The sequence below is a fragment of the Macrotis lagotis genome, chromosome 6, assembly GCF_037893015.1.
Source record: "Macrotis lagotis isolate mMagLag1 chromosome 6, bilby.v1.9.chrom.fasta, whole genome shotgun sequence".
Lineage (NCBI taxonomy): Eukaryota > Metazoa > Chordata > Mammalia > Peramelemorphia > Peramelidae > Macrotis > Macrotis lagotis.
This window is the reverse complement of record NC_133663.1, coordinates 187091350-187115642: the sequence shown is the minus strand read 5'-3', so window position 1 is coordinate 187115642 and position 24293 is coordinate 187091350. Positions and strand designations below refer to the sequence as shown.

General features: G+C 35.7%; 1 protein-coding gene across 3 annotated transcripts in view; it reads left to right on the top strand.

The window, feature by feature from the left end:
• Positions 1-24293, top strand: part of RASA3 (RAS p21 protein activator 3) — a 299007-nt gene that overhangs the window by 156168 nt on the left and 118546 nt on the right. For all 3 annotated transcript variants that reach the window (XM_074192117.1, XM_074192115.1, XM_074192116.1), the window contains exon 4: positions 20182-20276. In XM_074192117.1, the coding sequence (XP_074048218.1) occupies positions 20182-20276 (95 nt within the window). The remainder of the gene's footprint in view (positions 1-20181; positions 20277-24293) is intronic.

The following is a 24293-nucleotide window of genomic DNA, read 5'->3' as shown; positions in this document are numbered from 1 at the left end:
ATGCTCTCTTGCCTGTGCACCCCCCCCCCCCCCCGCACTTCCCTCTGCCCTGGGACTATAAGGAGGATCCTGCTATCTTAGTATGGGGAGCCCAAACTGCAACCTGAATCTGAGTGTAGGCTCGCAGCAGAGTCCTACCCCAGAGAGAGCAGAGAAATCTCTGTAGACTTCTCTTACTGTCTCTGGGGGTGCAGGCTGCTTTCTCCAGATTCTCGCTGCAGATTCTGCAGCAGGTGCTCCTCACTCCACACTCATTCTGGTGTAGCAGAGTTCTCTCCCTGCCCCTTCAAGCGGTTGCTGGTGATCTCTAGGCTATGCTGCTCCATGGCTTTTCTCCAACCCTCAGTCCTGGTGAAACACACCTTTCCCGCAGAACTTCTAAGTTACCTTGGACTGGGAAAATGTATCACTCAGTCTCTCTGTGAGTTCTGCCCCTCCAAATTTTGGCTAGAGTCATCATTTGTTTTTTGGAGTTTGTGGGGGAAGGAGTTCCTGGGGAAATGCTGCCTTTATGCCTCCATCTTGGCTCCGCCCCACCTAGACAGAGTTCTTAAATTGAGAATAATTTGAACAAAATACACAACTTGAGTTGTGGAAACTCAGAAAATCTTGTTTATCAGGAAGCCGGGAGGGATTTGCATGAACTGATGCTGTGTGAGATGAGCAGACCCAGAAAAACACTGTACACCCTAACAGCAACATGGGGTTGATGATCAACCTTGATGGACTTGCTCATTCCATCAGTGCAACAATCAGGGACAATTTGGGGCTGTCGGCAATGGAGAATACCATCTGTATCCAGAGAAACAACTGGGGAGTTTGAACAAAGACCAAGGACTATTACCTTAAATTTAGAAAAAAAAACCTGATATTTTATTGTCTGATCTTGCTATCTCTTATACTTTATGTTTCTTCCTTAAGGATATGATTTTTCTCTCCCATCACATTCAATTTGCATCAAGTATACCACGGAAACAATGTAAAGACTGACAAATTGCCTTCTGTGGAGGGTGGGGGAGGGAAGTAAGATTAGAAGAAAATTTGTTAAACTCAAAATAAATATAATCTTTAATAGAAAAATCTTGTTTATCCCCAAACTGACAGTACAGATATATATATATATATATATATATATATATATATATATATATATATATATATATATATATATCCACCAAGTTTAATTTTCTCACCTGGAAAATTTCCAGTATTCTTTTAACACCCAAAGAATTGATCATTATATATTTAACCCTGGAAAACCCTATTCAAAAATATAGTGGCAATAATAATAATAATGAGGATAGTAGTGATAGTAATGATTGTTGACATTTATATAATATTATATGGTTTGTAAAGGATTTTACATGCATTCATTCATTTCATCCTCAGAGTCACCCTTTGACATAGATGTAGATGATATTATTAACTATTTTACAGATGAGGAAACTGAGGTTCCAGGAGACTAAACCACTTGCCCCAGGATTATACCAGAAATGAGAATTTATAGCAGGATTCAAATTCAGATCTTCTTGACTCCAAGTTCATTTTTGTTACAGAAATAATTGTATTTATATGAGGCTTGACAGCTTCCAAAATGTTTTTTCATGATTTGATGATTACAACAAATTTGAAAAATAATCAGGGTAATTGCCTTGCTTCTTTAAGTGTAAGGAAAAGTCATTCATACAGGGTCCTGTAGGCAGTAAGGACCTAGAATGGAGGTTTGTCTCATCCTGTAGTGTGATCCCTATGTCCCACAGAGGAACACAGAAGAATGGTACAGGAAAATAGTTTATTTAACTAGTTGTAAACATATACTCTTAATTTGCAATATGGTAGGTATCCATGTCCTAAGGAAGAGAAAACAGTTTAAAATATTCTAAATTGGAATAGCATTTCTTTTTTCTATTTTTCTTACTTTTTTCTTTCTATTTTTCTTCATGTTTATCACTCTTATTCATCCAAATTCATGAAATATAGAATTTTCTGGTATTAGTAACTATTCTATTGAATGTACTTTTGAAAAAGTATTTTTTTTAGGTTTTTGCAAGGCAAACGGGGTTAAGTGGCTTGCCCAAGGCCACACAGCTAGGTAATTATTAAGTGTCTGAGACCGGATTTGAACCCAGGTACTCCTGACTCCAGGGCCAGTACTTTATCCACTACACCACCTAGCTGCCCTGAAAAAGTATTTTGTAAGAAGTCATTCTATTGTGTGCAGAGAGAATTGGGAGCATGTGTTTTTCTACTACAGTTTTTTCCCCTATCTCCTCTTCTTATCTATAAATTGTGAATAATACCTATACCTCACAGTCTTTTTGGAAAGAAAGTATTTTGTAAACTTTAAAACACTATGCATATATAAAGGTAATCATTACATCAGGCATTAATAGATAGGGACTGAATATTAGATGATAAAACTCCCTCTACCAGCAGAGGTTGGTACTTTCTCTGCAATTTTAAGTTTTAGATAATTTCTTCATGTCTTGAGATGTCAAAAAAGTGATTTATGCAAGGTGAAGCAGGATTTGAATATAGGTCTCCCTGGTTCTGAGGAAGGTACGCTCTAAAACAGTATTGTTATTATTATTTTATTACCATCATCATCAACATTATTAAAAGTAGCTATCCCTATTTCACTAGTGATGGAAGCACAGTGGACACTTAATGGTCAATCCCAGTATTGATAGCACAGAAGCTTACCCTGTTTACTGGCTGGATCAGTTTCCTTCTTAACCTGGTGGCTTTTTAGGTTAAGAGATTCACTATATATATCAGTGATAAACCAAAACTTGTTTAGCTGTGACCCTACTGTAGTTCACAGTTCCAGAACTCAAGGACTCCATCAGTCTCAATCTCCTAGATTAGTCAGGTTTACTGGTCTGCCTTTATTATTAGCAATGGTAATAATAATTAGTAGCAAAGAAGCAGCCAGACTAGATACCATGGACTCTGACACATATCTATTGGCTGTGTGGCCCTCAGCAAACCCCTTAACTTTTCAATGTCCCTAGTAATTTTCTAAGAATATAATGTTAAAGCCAGGATACCGATCTGTGTTGGTCAGAGGATATTTTCCTCACCAGAGATCCTTCTCTGTCAGTGAAATCACAGGTCTGGTCCAATTTATTTTTATTGTTGTTGTAAAGTCATTTCAGTTCTGTCTTAACCCATTGGGGATTTTCTTGGTGAAGAAGCTGAAGTGGTTTGCTGTTTCCTTCTCGAGCTAATTTTACAAATGAGGGAACTGAGGCATAAAGGTCAAATGACTTGCTCAGAGGCATACACCTAGAGTTAGTGTCTGAGACTGATTTGAAACGTCTTTATGACTACAAACACAGTGTTCTATCCATTGTACAACCTAAATGCCTTATAATGAAAATTATCATTATTCCATATAAATAGAGGTTATAGGTTATATTATTAATGGTTCATATTAATTATATAGTATGAATTATGTAAATGTATTAATAATACTAACATCAATAATGCTAATTATATATTTAACAAATATTGTTATTATCACTACTATTAAAAAAACTCGTATCTGACTCTCAGGAGATTGTTATCATTTATAATGGAAGTTGCTTCATCAGGTTCTGTGATTGTTCTTTTCTCCTTATCCTTTACCTCTGCTCCTCTCCTTCCCACCCCCCAACTCATGGGGCAAGATGGGGACATCAACTGGTATATCTTCTGTTTCCCTGTTCTGCCACTATCACAGTAACCTCTTCCCTTTTGAAGTCTGTTTCATGCCCTTTACTCCTAACCCCTTCCTTTCCTTGACCCTGTCATATTAATCTTTGATTAATTAATTGGCAAGTTTTTTTTTGAATACTTTTATGGGCCAGTCTCTGTGCTAGACAGCATAGGGATAAGGGATTGGACTTGTGATATCTTTGATATGTGGAACTCCCTCCACCAGTGCAGGTTGGCACCTCATCTGTAACTTAACAGACTTGCCCAAGCACTGACAGACTGAGTAGCTATTCCCAGCTATACACAGTCAGTATTGTGTCAGAGATGGAACTTCCTGGCCTTGAAGTTAAATTTTCTATGCAGGTATCATGTGATGCTGACTTACATGGGTATACTAAAAACAAAAATGAACCAATCTTCATAGCATTTTTATCTAATTATTTCTTCCAAGTTGTCAGGTCCCTGAGATTTTTTAGTTGGTACCTTTGTTTATCCTATCATTCTCCCTGTTATCATTCACAGGATTTGGAATTGGAAAGGATTTAGGGAGCCCAGCTTCCTCATTTTACAGAGAAGGGAAGAATCTTAAAAGTAAATAGTCAAATCAAATTGCTTTCCGTTTTAGGGAAGGGGAAGGTAAGGGAGGTATGAAGAAAATTTGGAACTCAATGTTTTTAAAAAATGAATGTTAAAATTTATCTTTATAAGTAATTGGAAAAAATAAGATACTATCAAGAAAAAAATTGCATTTTAAAGAAAGGGTACATATAGTCAAGTCCTCTGTTTCCTTAGGCAGCACTGTATCCCTTTGTATTTTAATTTGGTGACATTGATTCTTCAACCTTGTCAACTCCCATCTTATCTATACCGAAATCTGGTCACTCACTGTCATGGTGATACTTTGAACCCTCTCAGAAGTAACTTTTCTTCTATTTTGTATTTCTCAAAAGCTTAATATTCAGCTTTGATGGCTTTTTTGTGGCTAAAGCCTCTTCATTATTTCCATTTTGACCTTTACACCCTTTGTTTGTCAAAGCTGATGATCTTATTTCTTTGACTTCATACAACATAGATTTCATTGTTGACAATTACCACCATGTTTTTTCAGTATCCTATATTCTAGAAATTTTTGTCTCATTACCCTTCTGCCATGCCTTCTTTTCCAGTCCTTGAATTTGAAGAACTTCCATCAATTGCTTACCTTACACTAGACATATGAAATGTTGCCAGAGAAAATCACCAAACTGCATTGACTAGGTTTACTCTGAATTCATGCTAGTTAATCTTGGTTGGGCCTCAATAAGGACCTTTTCTTGACCCTGTTTCTTCTGAAAGTTCCTAAACATGAGCAGTAGCCAAAGTTATGTCCTTAGAATCTCTTTGATTTTTGTTCTGTCTTCACTGATGACATCATTAGCTCCTGTAGCTTCAGTATTTCCTGTTAAACAGATGACACCCAACTCTTTATCTCTAACTCTGACCTCTCTCCCAAACTCCAGATGCCCATTTCATATTGTCTGATGGATTTCATCTGGACATTTTATCAATACCTCAAAGTCACTATGTCCAAAATCCAGTTCATCATCCTACTCCTTTCCCCCAATCTGCACTTCCTTTTGCTTTCCCTATATCTGTTAGTGAGACACCATCTTAATAGTCACCCAGATTGGGGGGGGGGTTCTTCTTCTTGCATATGTTTTGTACACTCCAGCTTTCAGATCCAGTTCATTTTATTTCTGTTATGTCTCTCATATTCATCTCCTCCTTTTCGTTCCCACCATTCTCACTTTAGTTCAGGTTACTTTTACTTTCCTTTTGCACTAGCTTCCTAAACAATCTTCCCTCCATTAACATGTAAGAAAAATCAACTTTTTAGACAATCAATCCTGATTGTACCATTTTCTTTCTTAAAAAAACTTCAAAGGTTGCTTATTGTCTATTCAGTATTTGACCACAACTTATAGCAATTTCAAGGTTGTTTTCTCCATACCTTTTTTTTTATTTTTGCAAGGCAAATGGGGTTAAGTGGCTTGCCCAAGGTCACACAGCTGAGTAATTATTAAGTGTCTGAGGCGGGATTTGAACTCAGGTACTCCTGACTCCAGGGCCGCTGCTCTATCCACTGTGCAACCTAGCCACCTCTCCCTACTTTCTTTAACCCATACCAACTTAAATCAAATTGAGCTCTCAGAATGATCCATGTTTTTTTTTTTTAACCTTTCTGTCTTTGTTCATGAGAAGTAATGAAGCGTGAAAGATAGAATGTTGAACCTGCAGTCATGAGCCCCTAGGTTAAAATCCTGCCTGTAAAACTTAGGAGAAAGTCAAGTCAATGAAGCTCTCTGGATCTTATTTTCCTCTTCTATTAACTGATAGTACTTCCCTCAGGGGATTGTTGTAAGGAACAAATGAGTCTATGTAAAGCTCTTTGAAAATTTGAAACAAAAAATGTCAGCTGTTAAGGGTAAGCTAAACATGAGCAATGGGCAGAAAGCCCCCTTCAGTTCAAGAATATCTGGTTTTAAGTCCCACATACTGGTTGCATTACTGGGGACTTATATATAGTAGGTAGAAAACTGAGCTTGGAGTCAGGAAGACCTGTGTTTAAATTCAGAGCTGTGTGACTTTGGAGAAGTTAACTAACTTCTTCAAACTCAAGTTTTATCATCTCTAAAATTTGGGGGTTTGATTTAATGACCTCTTAAGATCTTTTACCACTCTATATCTTTGAACCTATAAACTGCTCAGTACCCCTAGACAATTCTCTAAGAAAGTTCTTATCTTTTTTCTTGTATCTTGGATCTTTTAGGGAAATTAGGTTTTATAGACCCTTTCCCAGAATTGATTTTTTAAAAATAATTTAAATTCTTTTTTAATAAACAAAAGAAACCATTTTATTGAAATTTAGTTATGGGGGCAGTTTGTGGGCGGCAGCGGACAACTGGGGGGGGATGGGTCAGGCTACAGCCAGTGGTCATCCAGATCAGCTCTCAGCAATATACACACACACACACACACACACACACACACACACAAAATCCTACCAAATAAATCTATTTAAAGAAAAAAAAGAAATTCAATAATAATTGAAAAGAAAAACCCCAAGAAATTCACAAATCCCAGGCTTCTACTCTAAGACAATAAATAACAGAATACTGGCTTTCTGCATTGGAAGAGGGAGTTTCCTCTTTATATATTCCCCATTTCAATGGAAATCCCAGGTAATGGAAGTGAAAAATGTTATAATGATGATGCCATCTTTTCTCTCTCAAACTTTTCTACCACTTTCTCTCTCTCTACATCACTTGTTAAAACTCTTACCTAGGCTTCAAGCTTAAATGCTACCAGAAGGTATCTTTCCTTAATTTTTTTATTTAATCATAACCATTTTTTTCTATTCAGAAATGTTCACTTCCTCTTTTTTTTATTAGGTTTTTGCAGGGAAGATGGGGGTAAGTGGCTTGCCCAAGGCCACACAGCTAGGTAATTATTAAGTGTTTGAGACCAGATTTGAACCCAGGTACTCCTGACTCCAGGGCCAGTGCTTTATCCAGCTGCCCCTATTTCCTCTTCTAAGTTTCTATAACTCTTTGTTCATACACCTCTTATGACACTTGCCATATTCAGACATGCATTATATTTATTTGTGCAAGCTTGCAAGCTTCTCATGGAAGAAGACAATATCTTAGTTTCGTCCCTCCTCACAACTCTGCTTACACATAGTAGGTGATCAGCAGATGCTCATTAAATGAATTCAAGAACATCATTAACCCCCTTCTATCTCAGTGCCCTGCATTTTATGTGGCTTTGAATCACTCTTGAAAGTTAGTGTGGAAAAAAAATAAAAATTAAAAAAAAAAAGAAAATCAGTGTGCTATGTTAAGTCTTGGGTATCTAAGTCTTAAGTATTTGGGAATGTCCAGTCCTTTGAAATGGCTCATCAATTGTGATGATTGGAGAGACAAGATTGAATAAATAAGGGAAGAAGTAGAAGGAAACCTAGAATTGAGGGAAGCCTTATTTTTTGGTTTACCAGCTGAGATAGGCAGAAGAAAGTGACAAGGGTGAACTTGCAAGCAACCTTCTCAGATGACTTTGTATGATAATTATGAGAAACAAATTTGGATATGACTTTTGTCTGAAATCCTTTTTTTTCCAGCGCTTTAAAGATGCCAGATTTTCTAAGCCCTGATTATTATTTACCTTTCATCCTACAGATTTCTTGCAAACCTCAGAGATACTCTGCTGTTACTTTTAATTCATTAATTTTTTTACTCCAATCTTTTTACAAGCTATTTAAGACTATAGATTCATTGCACAGTCCTAATGGCTCATCTGTTGCCTGATTCAACATGACCTGAACTGATGTGTCTATTTTATTCAGGCAAATGAAGCCGTGTATATATGCTATATGTGTAATTAAAATGAAAAACAATTTGCTTCCCTGGGTTGCATTTCTGGCAGCCTTAAAACATCTACTTTATTTATTTGTATTCACCATTAACTTTGGTGTCTGATTTTGTATGTCATTTAAGAAATCTTGGCATATCAGAAAATTTCCAAGGTATATTGTGTATATAATATCCCATCCTCATAAATCTACTGTAAAATGAATGACAGTGAGTGGTCCCAGGCATTTCTGTTGTACAAAATAAAAGAAAAAAAAGAAGGAAGGAAGAAAGAAAGGAAGGAAAGAAGGGAGGGAGGGAGGGGAAGGAAGGGAGAAAGGAAGGGAGGGAGGGAAGGAGATGAAAGTGCTTTGCTTTAAGACCCAGGCAGTTTTTTCATGACAGAGGTCAAAGAGAGAGAGATCAGTTTCATGCCGTTTCCATTTACTTGCCCCAGTCACTAAAGTTACAATCTTAGCAAAGTAACTGACTGCTTAGTAGGAAACTTTGTTTACTATTTAACTGTATATGAATAGAATAAATGTGCTTCTCATACTTCTGTTACTTATTACATGGAACTCATTTCCTGTTGCAAGAAGCCTCTCAGTCATTTTTTTCCCTTGTCTCATTTCTTCTCTGACTAATTTGTCTTTTACTCTGACTCATAGTTGTATCTCTTACATATGAAGATGATTAGGTATTTTTAAAAATTCAGTCAAAATATTTCATGTTTTAATGAAATGTTTTGGCCGATGCCTTTTCTGGGGTTCTTGGTTCTCCTTTTCTTTGTGGGTGGCTCATGGGTATTGAAAGCATTCCTAAAACTTGGTTGTCTTCAGTTAAATAATAATTTTAATAGCTCATATTTCCATATTCTTTATCCTTTGTAAAGCATTTTCTTCAAAATAACACTCTTAACTCCATTAATTAGGAAGTTCTTCCTTAAAATGGAATGAAATCTGTCTATCCATAAGTTCCACCCACTGGTTCCACTCATGTTTTCTAAGGTCAAGTAGAATAATGCTCCTTTCTTTTTTTGCAGTTTTTAAATAAAATTTTTCTTTTTTTATTGTAACTTAAAAAAATCCCTGTCAGGTAGATGGTATTATTTTATCTCCATTTTATAAGGAAAAAACAAACAAACTCCATATTTAATAATTCTTTTGTTACTCACAAAAATCTCTGAGTTAGTTTCTATAGGCATATTGCTCATTTTTAGATGAGGAACCACATACTCAGCAAGATAAACTGACCTACCCAAGGTTACACAGCTAGTAAGCATTGAATGAGAAATAGGGAGATGATTGCCTAAAATATATTGATTTCAAGAGACAGACAGGTGGCACAGTGGATAGAGCCTGGAGTCAGAAGTACCTGGGTTCAAAGCTGACCTCAGACACTTAATTCCCATTAGCTGTGAACTTGGGCAAATCACTTAACCCTGTTGCCTTGCCCAAAAAAAATATTATTCATTTCAGATGAAACAAAAAATTCAGAGTTGCCAGATTCCCTGTTACTTGAATAGAATATTACGGTTGGATAAAGGAACTTTCCATATCTTTTGCTAGACATAGAATTGGAGAAAGTTGAGGGAATGACTCTCCAAAATACAACCCATTTTCATCTGCTAATTGAGACTTGATATGTTGTCTTCCTCTTAACTCTTTAAGAAAAGTTGGAACTTACATAATTTTGTCACTATAATTGATGTTTATTGATCAGTTCTCATCTTACCTCCTCTGCACAGTTCTTTCCCCCTTTAGTTTTTAGCACAAATGAAAGTTCTTTAGAAAATGAACATGTGTCTCATTTTTTTCAAATTGAGTCAAAAACTTCTGTACCTCATAATTTCCCCTTTTGTCCCCTTCCCCTCCCTTTTGTAGCAAATTATAGTATCATAAACGAGACTAAAGAAACAATTAAATCATGAGCTTATGGAAAGGTGTATGTGTGGGGTGGGGGGATCATGGGGGAAACCCTTAACCCGTACTTTCTGGAACCTGCTTTTTTCTGACTAAGGTGGATTAATTGTAAACAATGCGGCTTTAGCTCACTTTATGCTGTTCACATATGAACGACTTAAGTGTGTTCCCTGAGGTTATTTTATATATAGGTGAAAAAGTTCTTATTGGGAAGGAATGAGGTTATTATTTGATCTCAAGATGTCAAACAGACAGGAATGTTTAAAAAGAATGTATTTCTTTAACATCTCCTTGACACCTATCCTCACCCAGGCAGAAGGGGAATTTTTAGCTCAGTTTCACCCTTTACCTGTTTTTCATCTCAAACTAGTGAAGGTCTTTAACTGTTGTCTTCATTATCTGCCTCAGAATATTGGCCAGTTTCATGTTATAAGAAGAGATAATAAATACATTCTGTCTGAGGTATCTGGTTTCTATTCTAGCTTTCTTCTCCTCTCTTTCTCTCCTTTTCCCTATCTTCCCCTCTTTCTCCATATCCCCTTTATTTCACTATGCCCTTCCATATATTCCCATTATTGTTGGTTAATGGTTTGCTTCTTGAATGAAGCTGGGATGTAGCAATCCAAATTTGAAATATTTACCTGATTTGAAGCAGTTTAGCATGGACTAATGTACATTTTACTTGTGAAACAAAAATAGTCAAATCTTTACTTGTATAGGCTGTAGAAAATAGTCTAATTCAACTTCAGACTGATTAATACATTTCCTTTAGACATAGTCAGTTTTCATTCTAATCATATCCATTATTCTAGTCCAATGGACTATGTTTTTACAGACATTTTCTTGGAGTTTTCATTTCAAACCCTTAACAAAAAAACAAAGTCTTCAGGAGTTCTTTGCTGCTAGGATTTTATGTGTAATCTTATGAAAGCCAAACCAAGGCTAGTTCTGGGGTCCCCAAACTGATAGAAAGGTCTTTAATAATAATTCTTCTTCTAGACTTTTCCTAGTATTGGGTAGGAATAGAAGAAATAAAAAAACACTTAAGTACCTTTCTGTATGTCTTTTTGTACTTAACCCTGAATTAAACACCATCCTGATACTTGAAGATCAATTAGACTGAATTCATGACTTCAGTAACCAAATGGGACACGGAACTCTTCTGGCCCAATTCCCTCTTGCTATAGACGCTTTATCCCTTAGTTCTGGGCATTTTCTTTGGCTGTCTCTCATGCCTGAGTACTCTCCCTCCAACCTTTGATCTTGATTTCCTTTAAGTCCTACCCAAAATCCCACCTTCCATGGAAGCCTTTCCTAACCCCACTAAATTCTAGGATCCTTCCTCTGTATTTATCCTGTATATCGGGGCAGCTAGGTGGTGCAATGGATAGAGCACCGACCCTGGAGTCAGGAGTACCTGAGTTCAAATCCGGCCTCAGACACTTAATAATTATCTAGCTGTGTGACTTTGGGAAAGCCACTTAACCCCATTGCCTTGCAAAAACCTAAAAAAAAATTATGATTATCCTGTATATCAATTGTGATATATGTATATATATATATATACATATATATATGTATATATATATATACATACATTTATTTGTATTGTGTTGTCTCCCCCTTTTAGGTTGTAAGCTGTTTGAGGGCAGGGACTGTCTTTTGCTTCTCTTTTAATCCCCAACTGTGTAGTACGATGTCTGGTACAAAGTAGACACTTAATAAATTTTTATTGATAGATTGATTACAGAAATATGGTCAGACAGAAATTCAGTTAGAGTCTAGTGCTAGGAGGTTTGTAACGAAGAGATCTGTGTTTGAATAGGAACTTTGCTTACTTTGGAACCATGGTCAGCTCTATTCTATTTTCTGCGCCTTTGTTCCTCATCCAGAATGAGGTGGTTGGACTAGATGACTTTAAAAATCTTTTACTATGAATTAATCATATCAATTAACAAGTATTTATTAAATGCCTCTCATCCACAGCAAACCTGTGCTGAGTGTACAGATGCAAAACTAATACAGTCCTTCCCTTCATTGGGCTTATATTCTCTTGGGATGTTTAGGTGGGAAAGGTCCAATGGGTAATTTGCAGATTCTTTATTAGGTAAAGAAAATTCCATGGTGGAGTTTGAATTTGGGCAGTATTTCAAGGCAGAATCTTGTCTTAGTGGTAAAAGGAAAGGTTTGGAGGAAAAACTAGAATGAATGAATAAGGGTTCTGAGCAAAAGATCCTACAAGTGTGTGAGAGGTTAGGAAGAAGAAAGTAGCTTGAGAACAAATATATGGTACAAGGAGGTCTGCCATAGGCATTGGTTTTGAAGGTGAGTGATTAGAGACTTGTCTGTTTCATGAGTTGATTTATGAAATCGATTATGGAAAAACAAATGGATAAATACATATTTCCCAGATTATAGTATGCCTTAGTGAGTTTGTCCATCCGTGTGTTTTCTAAATCTATCTACCTATAGATATGCAGTTATCTCTGAATCTATATTTCTCTCTTTCTATCTAATCTGTCTAGTACTGTAATATTCTTGGAATTAATGGGGAAGATTGCATTCAATTGCAATTGGGGGGAATTACACTCCACTTATAATGATCCCAAGCTGCTTACTACTGCAAAAACCAATCTTTATAATACTCTGTATTTTCCCTGTGATGTATTATGGTTTTGATTCAGGGAATGTCACTATTTTAGAAGAAGCAAAATTGCAAGTGATACAAAGGCATATGATGAATGATAACACCGAAGTGGCATAAAAGACATCATTAAATGCACATATAACTAGAACATTATAACTTCTCTCTAGGACTATTGCAATAGATTCTTAACTCTCCAGACATGTTCTACACAACTGCCATAGTGATTTTCCTAGAGTCTAGGTCTGTCATGTGCCTACTCAATAAACTCCAATGTCTTCCTCTTGTCTCTGGTAGTGAAATAAGCTCTTCTGTTTCGATTCCTATATTTCCCATTTTAGTAAACTTATATTACTCTCCTTTCTAAATTCTTCAGTCCAGTCAAACTACCTTTTACTTCCTGTGTTCCTCACACACAGGATACCACCCCTATTCTCCATAAATTTTTATACCCTCTTCTCTCTTCCCCCAACCTCTACACTATCCTATTTCCTTTAAAACTTTGTTTTGGTGACACATTTAACAAGAAGACTTTCCTGACCCCTCAACTGTTGGTACCTCCCCCACTCCTCCACACAATTCAAGTTTTATTTATTTTGTGTATATTTTCTTTATATAGAGAATGGAAGCTTATCTAGTTTTAGGTCTGGCATACAGTGCGTGGTTGATAAATACTGATTGATCAGTAGATAGAAAAAAAAGGTGGGTCATCTGTGTATGAAAAGTGAGGTATTTGAACAGACATTTGGACAAATTAATATTGTGCTGTTCTCTTTTGACTATGGAAAGAACCAGAGGAAAACCTTTCATGTTTTAGGCAGAAACCCCTGGAGGATTTACAGAAAGGCCTGGATAAGATGTAGTGATCCGGAAGGGCTGTGGAGGGAAATCTTTCACTGATGAAGCATCAAAGACGAATGGCACCCTTTATCCTAAGTCCTTGTGGAGTTTACTGCAGGCAATAAAAGCTCTGAATATCCTTTGGCTGGGTTTATATTACCTCAAAGTAGGGTGATGCTTGAAAATGTGTTTTCTTTTGGTTGAACTGTTTATTTGGTGATTTTTTTTTTTCAGTAGATAAAGTGCCAAATTGTAGTTGGAAATTTAACATTCTTTTTGTCTTACTGTCACCCTTTCTCATTACCATAAAACTAAACTTTTAAAGCCTTAACCAAGTTTGGTGATGTGCTGGAAATATATACACCAATGACCATCTAAAATCTGAGTTAATATTTCCATGAAATCTCTTTTTCCCATGAGCAGTGGCTTATTTAACTCTGGATTCTATCTGTAGCTCCCACAAAGGAAGTTGGGGTGTGGGAGTTTATTTTTTAATTTAGTCCCTTCTAGCATAATGAAGGCATGATTAGCATTGATAGTGCTTCTGAAGTCTCTTTGTATGTCAGGAAGATGGCTGGACATTGGGTTGAACCTCAATCTAGATGAAAGATTTTTCATTCCAAGGAGCAGCCAGTCAGTACCCTAACCACATCAATAAACCGAGCCTGAGAAAATCAGTTTTCGAACCTCAGATCACACAGAATTAAAAGGAACCTGAGTATAACCCTTCTTTTTATAAATAGAGACACAGAACAGTAGAAATTATTCTAGTTTATGTTTCTTCAGAGTGAAGGTCCTGTGACATCTTGCTTATCAATCCAGCCATCTAATAGTGAGTGGAATATGCTTCAGACTCTGGAGCCATTTGTCTGGGTCATCTCCCCCTTTTTCTTTTTGTTATGGACTCAGTTAAAGTATACTCATAAAAATGTGGATTTCTTTTAATAGAGACAACAACCAAAATGACGAAAAATACCATTTTAAACTTGATGATCCATTCTGAAGTCTGTCAGCTATAAACTCATAGAGGGTGATGTATATAGCTTTCCTGATAGGGAAACATACCATACATGGTATGTTAGGCAGTATATGTTATGATAAATGCAGTCAGTTTCAAAAAAGGGATTGCCTAATTTTGCTTTACTAGTCTTAAAGCACATATCACTTGGATAGCAAGATGAAGAGATGCTGAGGGTTTGCGAGATTGTCATACTAGAGTAGATAGGAGGACAAAAATAAATGGAATATAAACCAGGAGAGTATTTCTTTGTAGTATTTCTCCCATTTTTCTCCCTACTAATGCAATATTTTTTAAAATGTTCTTTATGGAAGAAAAGATATAGTTGTGTATAAATCTCATTATTTTTTACTTTTAGAGGTAATATGAAGAGAGTAGTATGGGTATAATCAAAAGAGCAAAGATTTTGGTGGATCTGAGTTCATTTCCCACTTTTGAGATTTACTACTTGTGTGATCTGTGGTCAAGTAATTAACTTCTGTGAGACTCACTTACACATTTGTTTAATAAGTTGGTTCAGATGTCTGATGACTTCTTTTGTGCACTAAATTCATGACCTTATAATTCCTAAGCATTGACACTTACTGTCTGTGTGACTTTGGATAAGTTGCTTAATCTCTCTGTTTCCTCATGTGCACAAGCTGTAAATTGGAATAGATGTTCTCTGAGGTCTATTTCTAATCTAAATCTGTGATGATGGTATAAATCTAAAATGATGGATATAAATGTATTTTGTAACTAAATGTATTTTGTAACTGAATGTGCATGGAAGTGGATACTTAAGGCATAAAAGAAATGGGGTTAGATGAGGGTATTTGAGAAGAAAAAGAAGTAAAAAGAATTTTTTTTATCCCATTTTAATCACACAGTACTTTGATACATGACCCTGGTTATAAAATCAATTTTGTATGGTGCTGTGGGCTTCCACTGCCTTGGGTGATCCAAAAGGTTATTTCATATCAATTTTTTTTAAAAGATGTATGTGGGGCAGCTAGGTGGCACAGTGGATAGAGCACCGGCCCTGGAGTCAGGAGTACCTGAGTTCAAATCTGGTCTCAGATGCTTAATAATTACCTAGCTGTGTAGCCTTGGGCAAGCTTCTTAACCCCATTGCCTTGCAAAACAAAACAAAACAAAAAAACTAAAGAAAAAAGAAAAAAAAGATGTCTGTGAAAGCATAGTCAATCCTTTATATAATTGTAGCACTTTTTGAGTTTTAGACTTTAGTTTGAGTGTGTAAGGGCAGGGTCTGTCTTTTGCCTCCTTTTGCCTCTGTAGTTTATCATAATGTCTGTCACATAATTGGTGCTTAATAAATGTTTATTGATTAATTGATCTTTCCCTGAAGGTCTAGCTCAGGAAGCCAGAAAGTTTTAGGAATGCTTTTTTTTCCCCAACACTCTGGTTGTCTTGACATAATTATGTAATTTTAGACGAGCAGGACATTGAGGCTCAACATAACTAATTACTAAAGACGCCCAACTGGTTAGTGACAGAGCTGGAACCAGATTTTAAAAGCAACTCAGAAGATGTGCCATGTCATAGGAGATCGAAATAGATCCCACAGGCTTGCTGAAGGGCTGTAGGAGTATTGGCTCTTCACACAGCATTTAAAGAACACCAATGATCTGTAAATTACAGGATTCACACACAAATCAGAGATTTGTGTCCTCCCTATTCTATTTTTGGTTTTCAGGTAATAAACTTGAGGAGCAACTGCGTATGCAGTTGAACAGTTTGGATTAAAAAAAGTACAAGGACAGTGAGGCTGCCACTGATGATCACTGATGAGTAGGAACATTTCTTTTCCTGCCTTTTTAGACAGAAACAGGCATTGCCCAATGATCTAGGGATGTTTCATGAAGTGTTAGTTGTTGATTGATGTCACTGTATTGCAGCATGACTTTGTCATACCCTCAACTAGTAAAAAAGGCAAAGTTGTCCAAGGATGAGGCACTTGGTTGAGACTTTTCATTATTATTATTATTATTATTATTATTATTATTATTATTATTATTATTATTATTATTATTTTGGTTATGACTTTTGAAGGAAACACAAGGCACATGTCCAGGGGTTATTTAAATCAGCAAATAGGACATGGAGGAATTGTGGAAAATGGTTATGGATTTTAAGGCCAAGAAGCCAAAGAATAAGAGATGTAGAAAAGTGAGAAATGGAGAGGAGACCATGTTTCAGAGCAACTCATCCCCTGCCTATGGTGGAGGGTGGAGAATTATAAGGTTAGATTTTAAAGTGTGTCATTATGCACTTGTAATTGCATGATTGTTAGGCCAGAAAAAACCCAAGGACTATGTAATTTGTGTTTCTCTTTAAGTTTCTAGGCTGTTAAGAAATTGAGTCAAAGTAGTATTCCATTTTTAACACTCCCTACTACTATGTCCATTATGTCTATCTGTTTATTTTTCCCCTTTCCTTCTCTTCCTTTTCTTTATTTTCCTTCTTTCCCTTCTCTTTCTTTCTTTTTTTTTAGAAGTAAATTTTTAAAAAATTTATTTAAGGCAATAGGGTTAAGTGACTTGCCCAAGGTCATACAGCTAGGCAATAATTGTCTAGGGTTGAATTTGAACTCAGGTCCTTCTGACTCCAGGGCTAGTGCACTATCCACTGTACCACCTAGCTGCCCTTTCCCTTCTCTTTCAATCCTTCCCTTCCCCTTTTCTTCCTATTCTTTTTTCTCTTTCCTTTCCCTTTCCTTCCCTTTCCTTCTCTTCCCTTCCTATCCTTCTCTTCTTTTTCCTTTTCTTTTCTTTTCCTTTTCCCTCTCTTTCTCAACCCTTTTTTCTGTCAGTATCCCTCCCTCCTTTCCTTCCTTCCTTCCTTCCTTCCTTCCTTCCTTCCTTCCTTCCTTCCTTCCTTCCTTCCTTCCTTCCTTCCTTCCTCCCCTCCTTCCCTTCCTCCCTCCCTCCCTCCCTCCCTTCCTTCCTTCCTTCCTTCCTTCCTTCCTTCCTTCCTTCCTTCCTTCCTTCCTTCCTTCCTCATTTCTTTTTTCCATGAAGCATACTAAAGCTACCTAAAAATAATCACTTTATGTAGCTTTAGTTTGCTTTTTTCTCTATTTTGTATATCACTTGATAAATGACTCTAGTCAATGAGTAGAAGACATTGTAACAGAAAGGAATTCTGATGTGGAGACATAAATACTCATTGTGCAAGCCAATTAAGTGATAATAATTAATATTGCTAACTATCTCAGGGCTGAATGAGCTATGTCTTCTTTGCAAAAACAAAATATAGATACAGTTGTGGCATATAATTTTCTGGAGATATGACAATGAATCATGCAGCCTAGTGTTTGGAGTCAAAGGAAATTTACACCAGAGCATGTTTTAGGATTGCTTTATGAAATGAGAAACTTGCCCTGTGAGGAAAAGCAAAGGTTATTTTTTACACTTACCAGCAGATATCTACCCTCAAATGGTGGGCTTGATAGGTATGTGAAAGGTAGGAAAATTCAATGTTTCAAGTCCCTCCCATTTAATTGCACTCAAATGCTCCTTTTGCTTTTACTAAAATGGCATTTCTAACTAGGGATGTTTGGAAGAAATTAATATTAATTGAGTACTGAAATCGTTATTTGGGGTAGGGAAAGCAATCATTCCTTTTTTTCTATGAAATTTGTTGATTGTATGTAGTACAGTGAAAAGAACGCTGGACTTGAAGTGAGTAGTAGAACAGCATATCCAGACACATTACTACATCTCTGGGATTCATTTACCTCCTCTCTAAAAGGTGCCATTTTAGCTAGTTGATTTTCAGCTTTCAACTCTAAAGATGTGATCCTATGTCTCCCAACTACCTGAACTGTTAATTTGAAATAAGTCAACTAAAAAGGGTTATTATTGATTACTTCTTGTGTTTGGTGGCTTGATTGACAGCTCAGGAAACAACAACAGATAGAGTGAGGCTGGAGGTGGTAAGATGTATCCTTTTCCTTCATCTCCCTTCCATTGATTCAATGCAAGATAACAGGTTCAGGTAACAAACTGAGGCCATAGATTAGGGGTTCTTAAATTGAGATCTATAATCTTGTCCTTTTTAAAAAAGAATATTTTGCTAATGACATTTCAGTATAATTGATTCCTTTCATACTTATCTACATATAAAAGCATCAGTCTGAAAGGACATCCTTATTAGGTTTTTCCTGACTACCAAAGGTGTCCATGGTACAAGAAGTTTAAGGACCCCTCCTAAAGAAGATGGATTGATATTCCAAGAACAAGTTACATGATAACTGATAATACTATAATAGTTGCTATTATTTAGGCTACTTTTTAAAAAGTGTATTCTCCCAGCTTATATGTAACTGCCTCTGTGTATACATGTTTATTGCTTATGTGTGTGGACATGTGTTCTGGAAGTAAAGGGGAAAAACTTACAACTAGGGTTGTGGTGTTCCAAATGGAGTTATTGCTACTCAGTCATGTGTGACTCTTTATAGCCCTATCTTTTTGTGGCAAAAATACTGGAGTGGTTTGCCATTTCTTTCCACAGCTCATTTTACAGATGAGGAAACTAAGGCAAATAGTTACTAGTAAATATCTGGGACTGAATCTGAACTCAGGTTTTCCTGACTCCAGCTCTGGCATTTTAGCCACTGTGCCATTCTAAATCCAGTGTTCTTTCTACTGTGCTACCTACATACACAGTAAATATTTGGTAGTAATCTTGTTAGTTACATGGATTAAAAAGAGCAAACATTTTGTATTATTTGCAAATTGAGTTATTGATGGTCCACAGAAGTGAGATTTCAACCCAAATCTTTCCACAATTACTAACAGATATTTGTAAGATATTAGAAAGAATAGATAAAAAACTAACCTAACTTTTTGAAAATGAACCCTGGTTTGGCTTCATTAGAATAGTATCACTGAGACCAGCCTATCAAATTTGTCATTTCTATTGGCTTCTTCCAACAGTTTGGGAATTGATCATTTTCATGGTATCAGTTATTTATAGTGGAGGAGCTTCTGATTTCCAGGAAGTCCTTATTTCTTAAGGACCAACTGATCTCTAGAAGCTGATCTGTCAACCTTTTCCCCATCCCAAAACTTATGCTATTGGTTACCTTTTGAAAGGTGCTGCATAGGCAAGAGCAAGATTCCTGATCTAATATTAAGGACAGGAATTCACATTGACCAATTAGTCAGTAAATGTTTATTAATTAATTACTTATTAACTAATTTATTAAGGATAATTAATAATACCCATCTCTTCTCTCCCTGGGGAATATATTCAGGAAAAGTGAAAGAATAACATAGCATAGCTTTAATCACTATGAAGAGCTGTGCAAAAATTTCTTAAATTTAAGACATTTTTTAATAATATTTTTTCATTCCATAATAATCTGCTTTTGGGAAGATTGGACAGCTAGTGGGGTCATTAATTAAAGGACTAGAGTTTGTGAAGATGAACTAGTACCTTGAAAATGTTACACTGTAAAATTTTTAAAATCTAAATGTCACTGGAGTTTTGGAAAAACCAGGTCATGGGAAAATGAAGACTATGAGACAAGTAATTTAACTGGTGTCTCTATTTAGAATAAATAATCTTGGATGATGAATGGATGAAGTGTTCTCATAATGAAACTGGTCCAAGCTGGTAGATTCATGATCTTATGTTTCCTTTCTTTTTGCCTTATGCCTTTAGGAAAAGTGGCTATACAGAAGGAAGACCTCCAGAAGTACCATAACAGAGATACTTGGTTTCAGCTGCAGCATGTTGATGCTGATTCAGAAGTCCAGGTGAGATTTCTATGCCAATGAAACCTTCAGTAATAAAGCATCAGCTCTCCAGACAGCACAAAACTAAAAATTAACTGCAGATTGCATCAGAATCTGTGTGAAAAGAATATGCACATAGATGCTTTTTTTGTGGTTAAGGATATGTTCTAGCACTGAAGGATTCTTCTTTCTTATTCTCCAACTCTGTCAACTCTTTCCTGCCTCTTATTTGTACCGCCATTTTCATTACCAGACATTTTGGTAGGGTCATCTCTTCTACTGCCCTACTAGTGGTCAACCTTTTTAAAAATTTTTTTATTAATTTAAGGCAATGGGATTAAATGACTTGCCCAAGGTCACACAGCCAAGCGATCATTATGTATTTGAGGCCGGATTTGAACTCAAGGTCCTACTGACTCCTGGGCCAGTGCTCTATTCACTGCACCACCTAGCTTCCCTCTTGAATATTAAATTGAATCTTGAATATTTCCTCCATCCATTTTTCTTTGTTTATATTTCTGAAAAGCTGTTTTCTAGATGTTATCAAAATGGGAGGACTTTCTCTCTCTCTCTCTATATATATATGTATATATTTGTCATATTAAGTAGGTCTTTACTGCTGCACAGATATTTTAGATATTATAGAAACCAGACTCATTTTGACTCTCTCAAATTACCTATTATAGTTGTTTTGAGCATTCTCTTCCCTCAATTAGTCAATCATTAGGTGTGTATTAAATTGTGTCTAAGGTAGTTTAGTTACAGAGACAAAATGAAATAGCCCCTTCATTCAAGAAATTTCCATTCCATTGGTAAAGAAAATATAAACATGAAATTATATAAAGTACATGAGATAGATTATAAATTTATTTGAAATAAAATGTTTTAAAATATAAGTTATATAAATAAGCATAAATATATAAAATGATTGCAAGGTTATTTTTGGAGGGAGATATTAACAGTTTTTTATGCTTCTATATAATGGGGGGAGACTTAAGAAAGACAAATTAAGAGAGTACTACAATAGTCCATGTAAGAGGTAATTACAGTCTGAACTTGGGTGGGGGCCATATAAATAGGAAGAAGAGGATAGGTGCAAGTGATATTATGGACAGTATAAATAACAAGATGTGATAATGGATTGGATATATGGAGTGAAGGAGAGTGAATGTTTGAAGATAACACTGAGGCTGTGAACCTAAGTGTCCACAGAAGAATGGTAATTCTCTTGACATAAAGTAGAATGTTTGGAAGTGAGGATGGATTTTGAGGAAAAGCTAGAGTTAAGTTTTGTACATCATGAGCTTGAGATGCCTCAGAAGGCAGTTGAAGTTACATAACCAGTGCACAGGAGAGAGTTAAGGTCTGGGAATCACCTGCCTAAGATTGTTCACTCCATGTTAGCTGGTTAAGTCAAGAATTTAGACTGCAGGGGCAGCTAGGTGGTATAGTGAGTAGAGCAACAGACCTGAGTTCAAATTCAGCATCAGACACTTAATAATTACCTACCTGTGTGACCTTGGGCATGTCACTTAACTCCATTGCCTTGCCAAAAAAATAAAACCCTAACCTGAGAATTTAGACTGCATAGGGAGAACAGAAAAAGCTCTTAGACCAGGATTTTGCCATTAGTTGAGGAATCAGCATTGCACACCACTGTCATCCAGACATCCAGACATACTGGTCTACTTGCTATTCCTCACCAATGATTCTTCATCTCTCATTTCCATACCTTTGTTCTAGCTCCTAAAATGCTTGGAATGCCCTCTCTTTCTTTACCTCCACTTTTTGGAATCCTGGTACTCTTGTTCAAGACTCCTTCTTCAGGAGGCCTTTCTTGGACCCCACTGTGGCTAGTTCTTTCCCTTCTGATGTTAACCTTGTTTCTAATTTGTAGATATTTTGTATAGGCCTATATTTGGACACGTTGTATACCTCATTAGGATGTAAGGTCCTTGGGGTCAAGAATGCTTTGCCCTCTTTCTATGTCCAGCATTTTAGCAAAATGGCTGATTCATGGTAAATAATTCTTGATTGATGAGGGAAAGAAAGTAGGGGAAGTAAATAGGGAATGTGTTAAGCTTGAGAAGTTTTAGAAATTTTTCCCTATCTCTTGGCTTGTAATATCCATGAAATTAATATTTGCTAAACAAATCCTTTTAGTGAAATGGTGAAGTAATTAGGTTTCTTAAGCAAAAAAGCAAACTTTTTTCCCATACATTATAGATTCTTAAATATTCATTAAAGCAACCCCCACAGAACATTTTTTGACAATATTTCATTAGTTTAACATATAACGGACATAATAAAATTACATGGGTTTTTCCCTTTTTCTTTGGAATCCTAGAATCTCAGATTTTGAAGGTCATCTAATGAAAGTGCCTACCTGATATATGAATCTTTTCTGCAACTTCTTTGACAAATGGTTGTCAAGTGATTGCTTTATAATTTAACCTTCCAGATTAGTATAATTTTATTCCGTTTGTAGCCATAATTTATCCTGTAATCATCATGTTTTGCTTAAAAAATCAATTTTGTCTCTCTACTTCACAATGCCAGTCATTATGGCTTTAAAAATTATTCTTTTATTCTATTACATTTCATTGAAGAAATCAAGGGGGATGTGCAAGTGAAAACATGACATAGCTCTTGCCCTTAAGGGGCTTAGAATCTAGTATTATCAAATTCTATATTGCTTTCTTGGTCTTTATTTTTTGTATTATTTTTATAGGTACCAGCCTTAGTTTGTATAGTTAAATATTATATCAGAAATTTAAAAAATGGGAAGACTATTTTCCTGCCTCAGAACATGAAAACTTCCTTTGTAATGTGGTAACTAAAGGAAGATGACATTTTCAGAGCTGTCCTGGGTATTTTTACTTGGTGTTGAAATATAAAAAAAAATTTGTTAGAGAACTCTTTCTAGTAATTTGTAACATTAAATCTTGTGATTCAAACACAAAATTCGTCAACAAGTTCAAGTCTGAAATTTGATTTAGCAAGGTAGTAGAAATGAGATAAAATGAAAAATGGAATTCTATTTTTATAATGTTTTTCTATACTTTTTCATCTAAGTCTATCTTATGGAAATCAAATTGCTTATCATTCAGCCCAGTAAGGTATTTTAAAAACATTATTTTATATTATTTTAAACATCTATTTAAAACATTATTTTAATTAACTAATATAATTTGCTATTGGAGAAACAGCACAAGTAGGTGGCACATGGGATAAGAATTGGATCTGGGATCAGGAAGACGTGAGGTCAAATCTAGCCTTAGACACATATTAGGTGTATAACTCTGGGCAAATCATTTAACTGTTTGCCTCAGTTTCTTCATCTGTCAAATAAGGAAATGGCATTTTTTTATCTTTACTTATTTCTGTTATCTTTGCCAAGGAAACCCCAAAATGAGATCATAGGGTCAGACATGACTGAAACAACTGAATAACAACACCAAATTATATAGAAACAGGGAAGTGTGGTACAGTGGATACAATTATACTGTACCTGGAGTCTTGAGGACCTTAATTTGAATACTGTCTCAGACATGTTCTAGTTTTGTATGGAAGTCTGGGCAAGTCACTTAATGTCTTTTTGCTTTAATTTCCTCATCTGTAAAATGGAGATATTACTAACACCTTCTTCCCAGGTTTGAAGATAAAATTATATATATATATATATATATATATATATATATATATATATATATATATATATATATATATATTTGCAAAGCACTTTAAAAACCTTAAAGCACTATATTAATGATTTTTTAATTAATTAAATTTAATTAATAATTGTTAGTATTTTTATCATTTTTATATTGGTATGTCCCATTTCCTAGCTTTCTGTGATTGCTATTGATTAATTTTATAGTTGTCTTCAAATGATTGCATAATGATGAAGTGACTCATTTTACAAAAATGATTAATATTACATAAGTGGAAAGGGTCTACTACAGACATAAGTAGATCTTTGTAAATTATATTTTGTAATACCCCTCTAAAACCACTGTTTCTATTGGAATTGTCAAA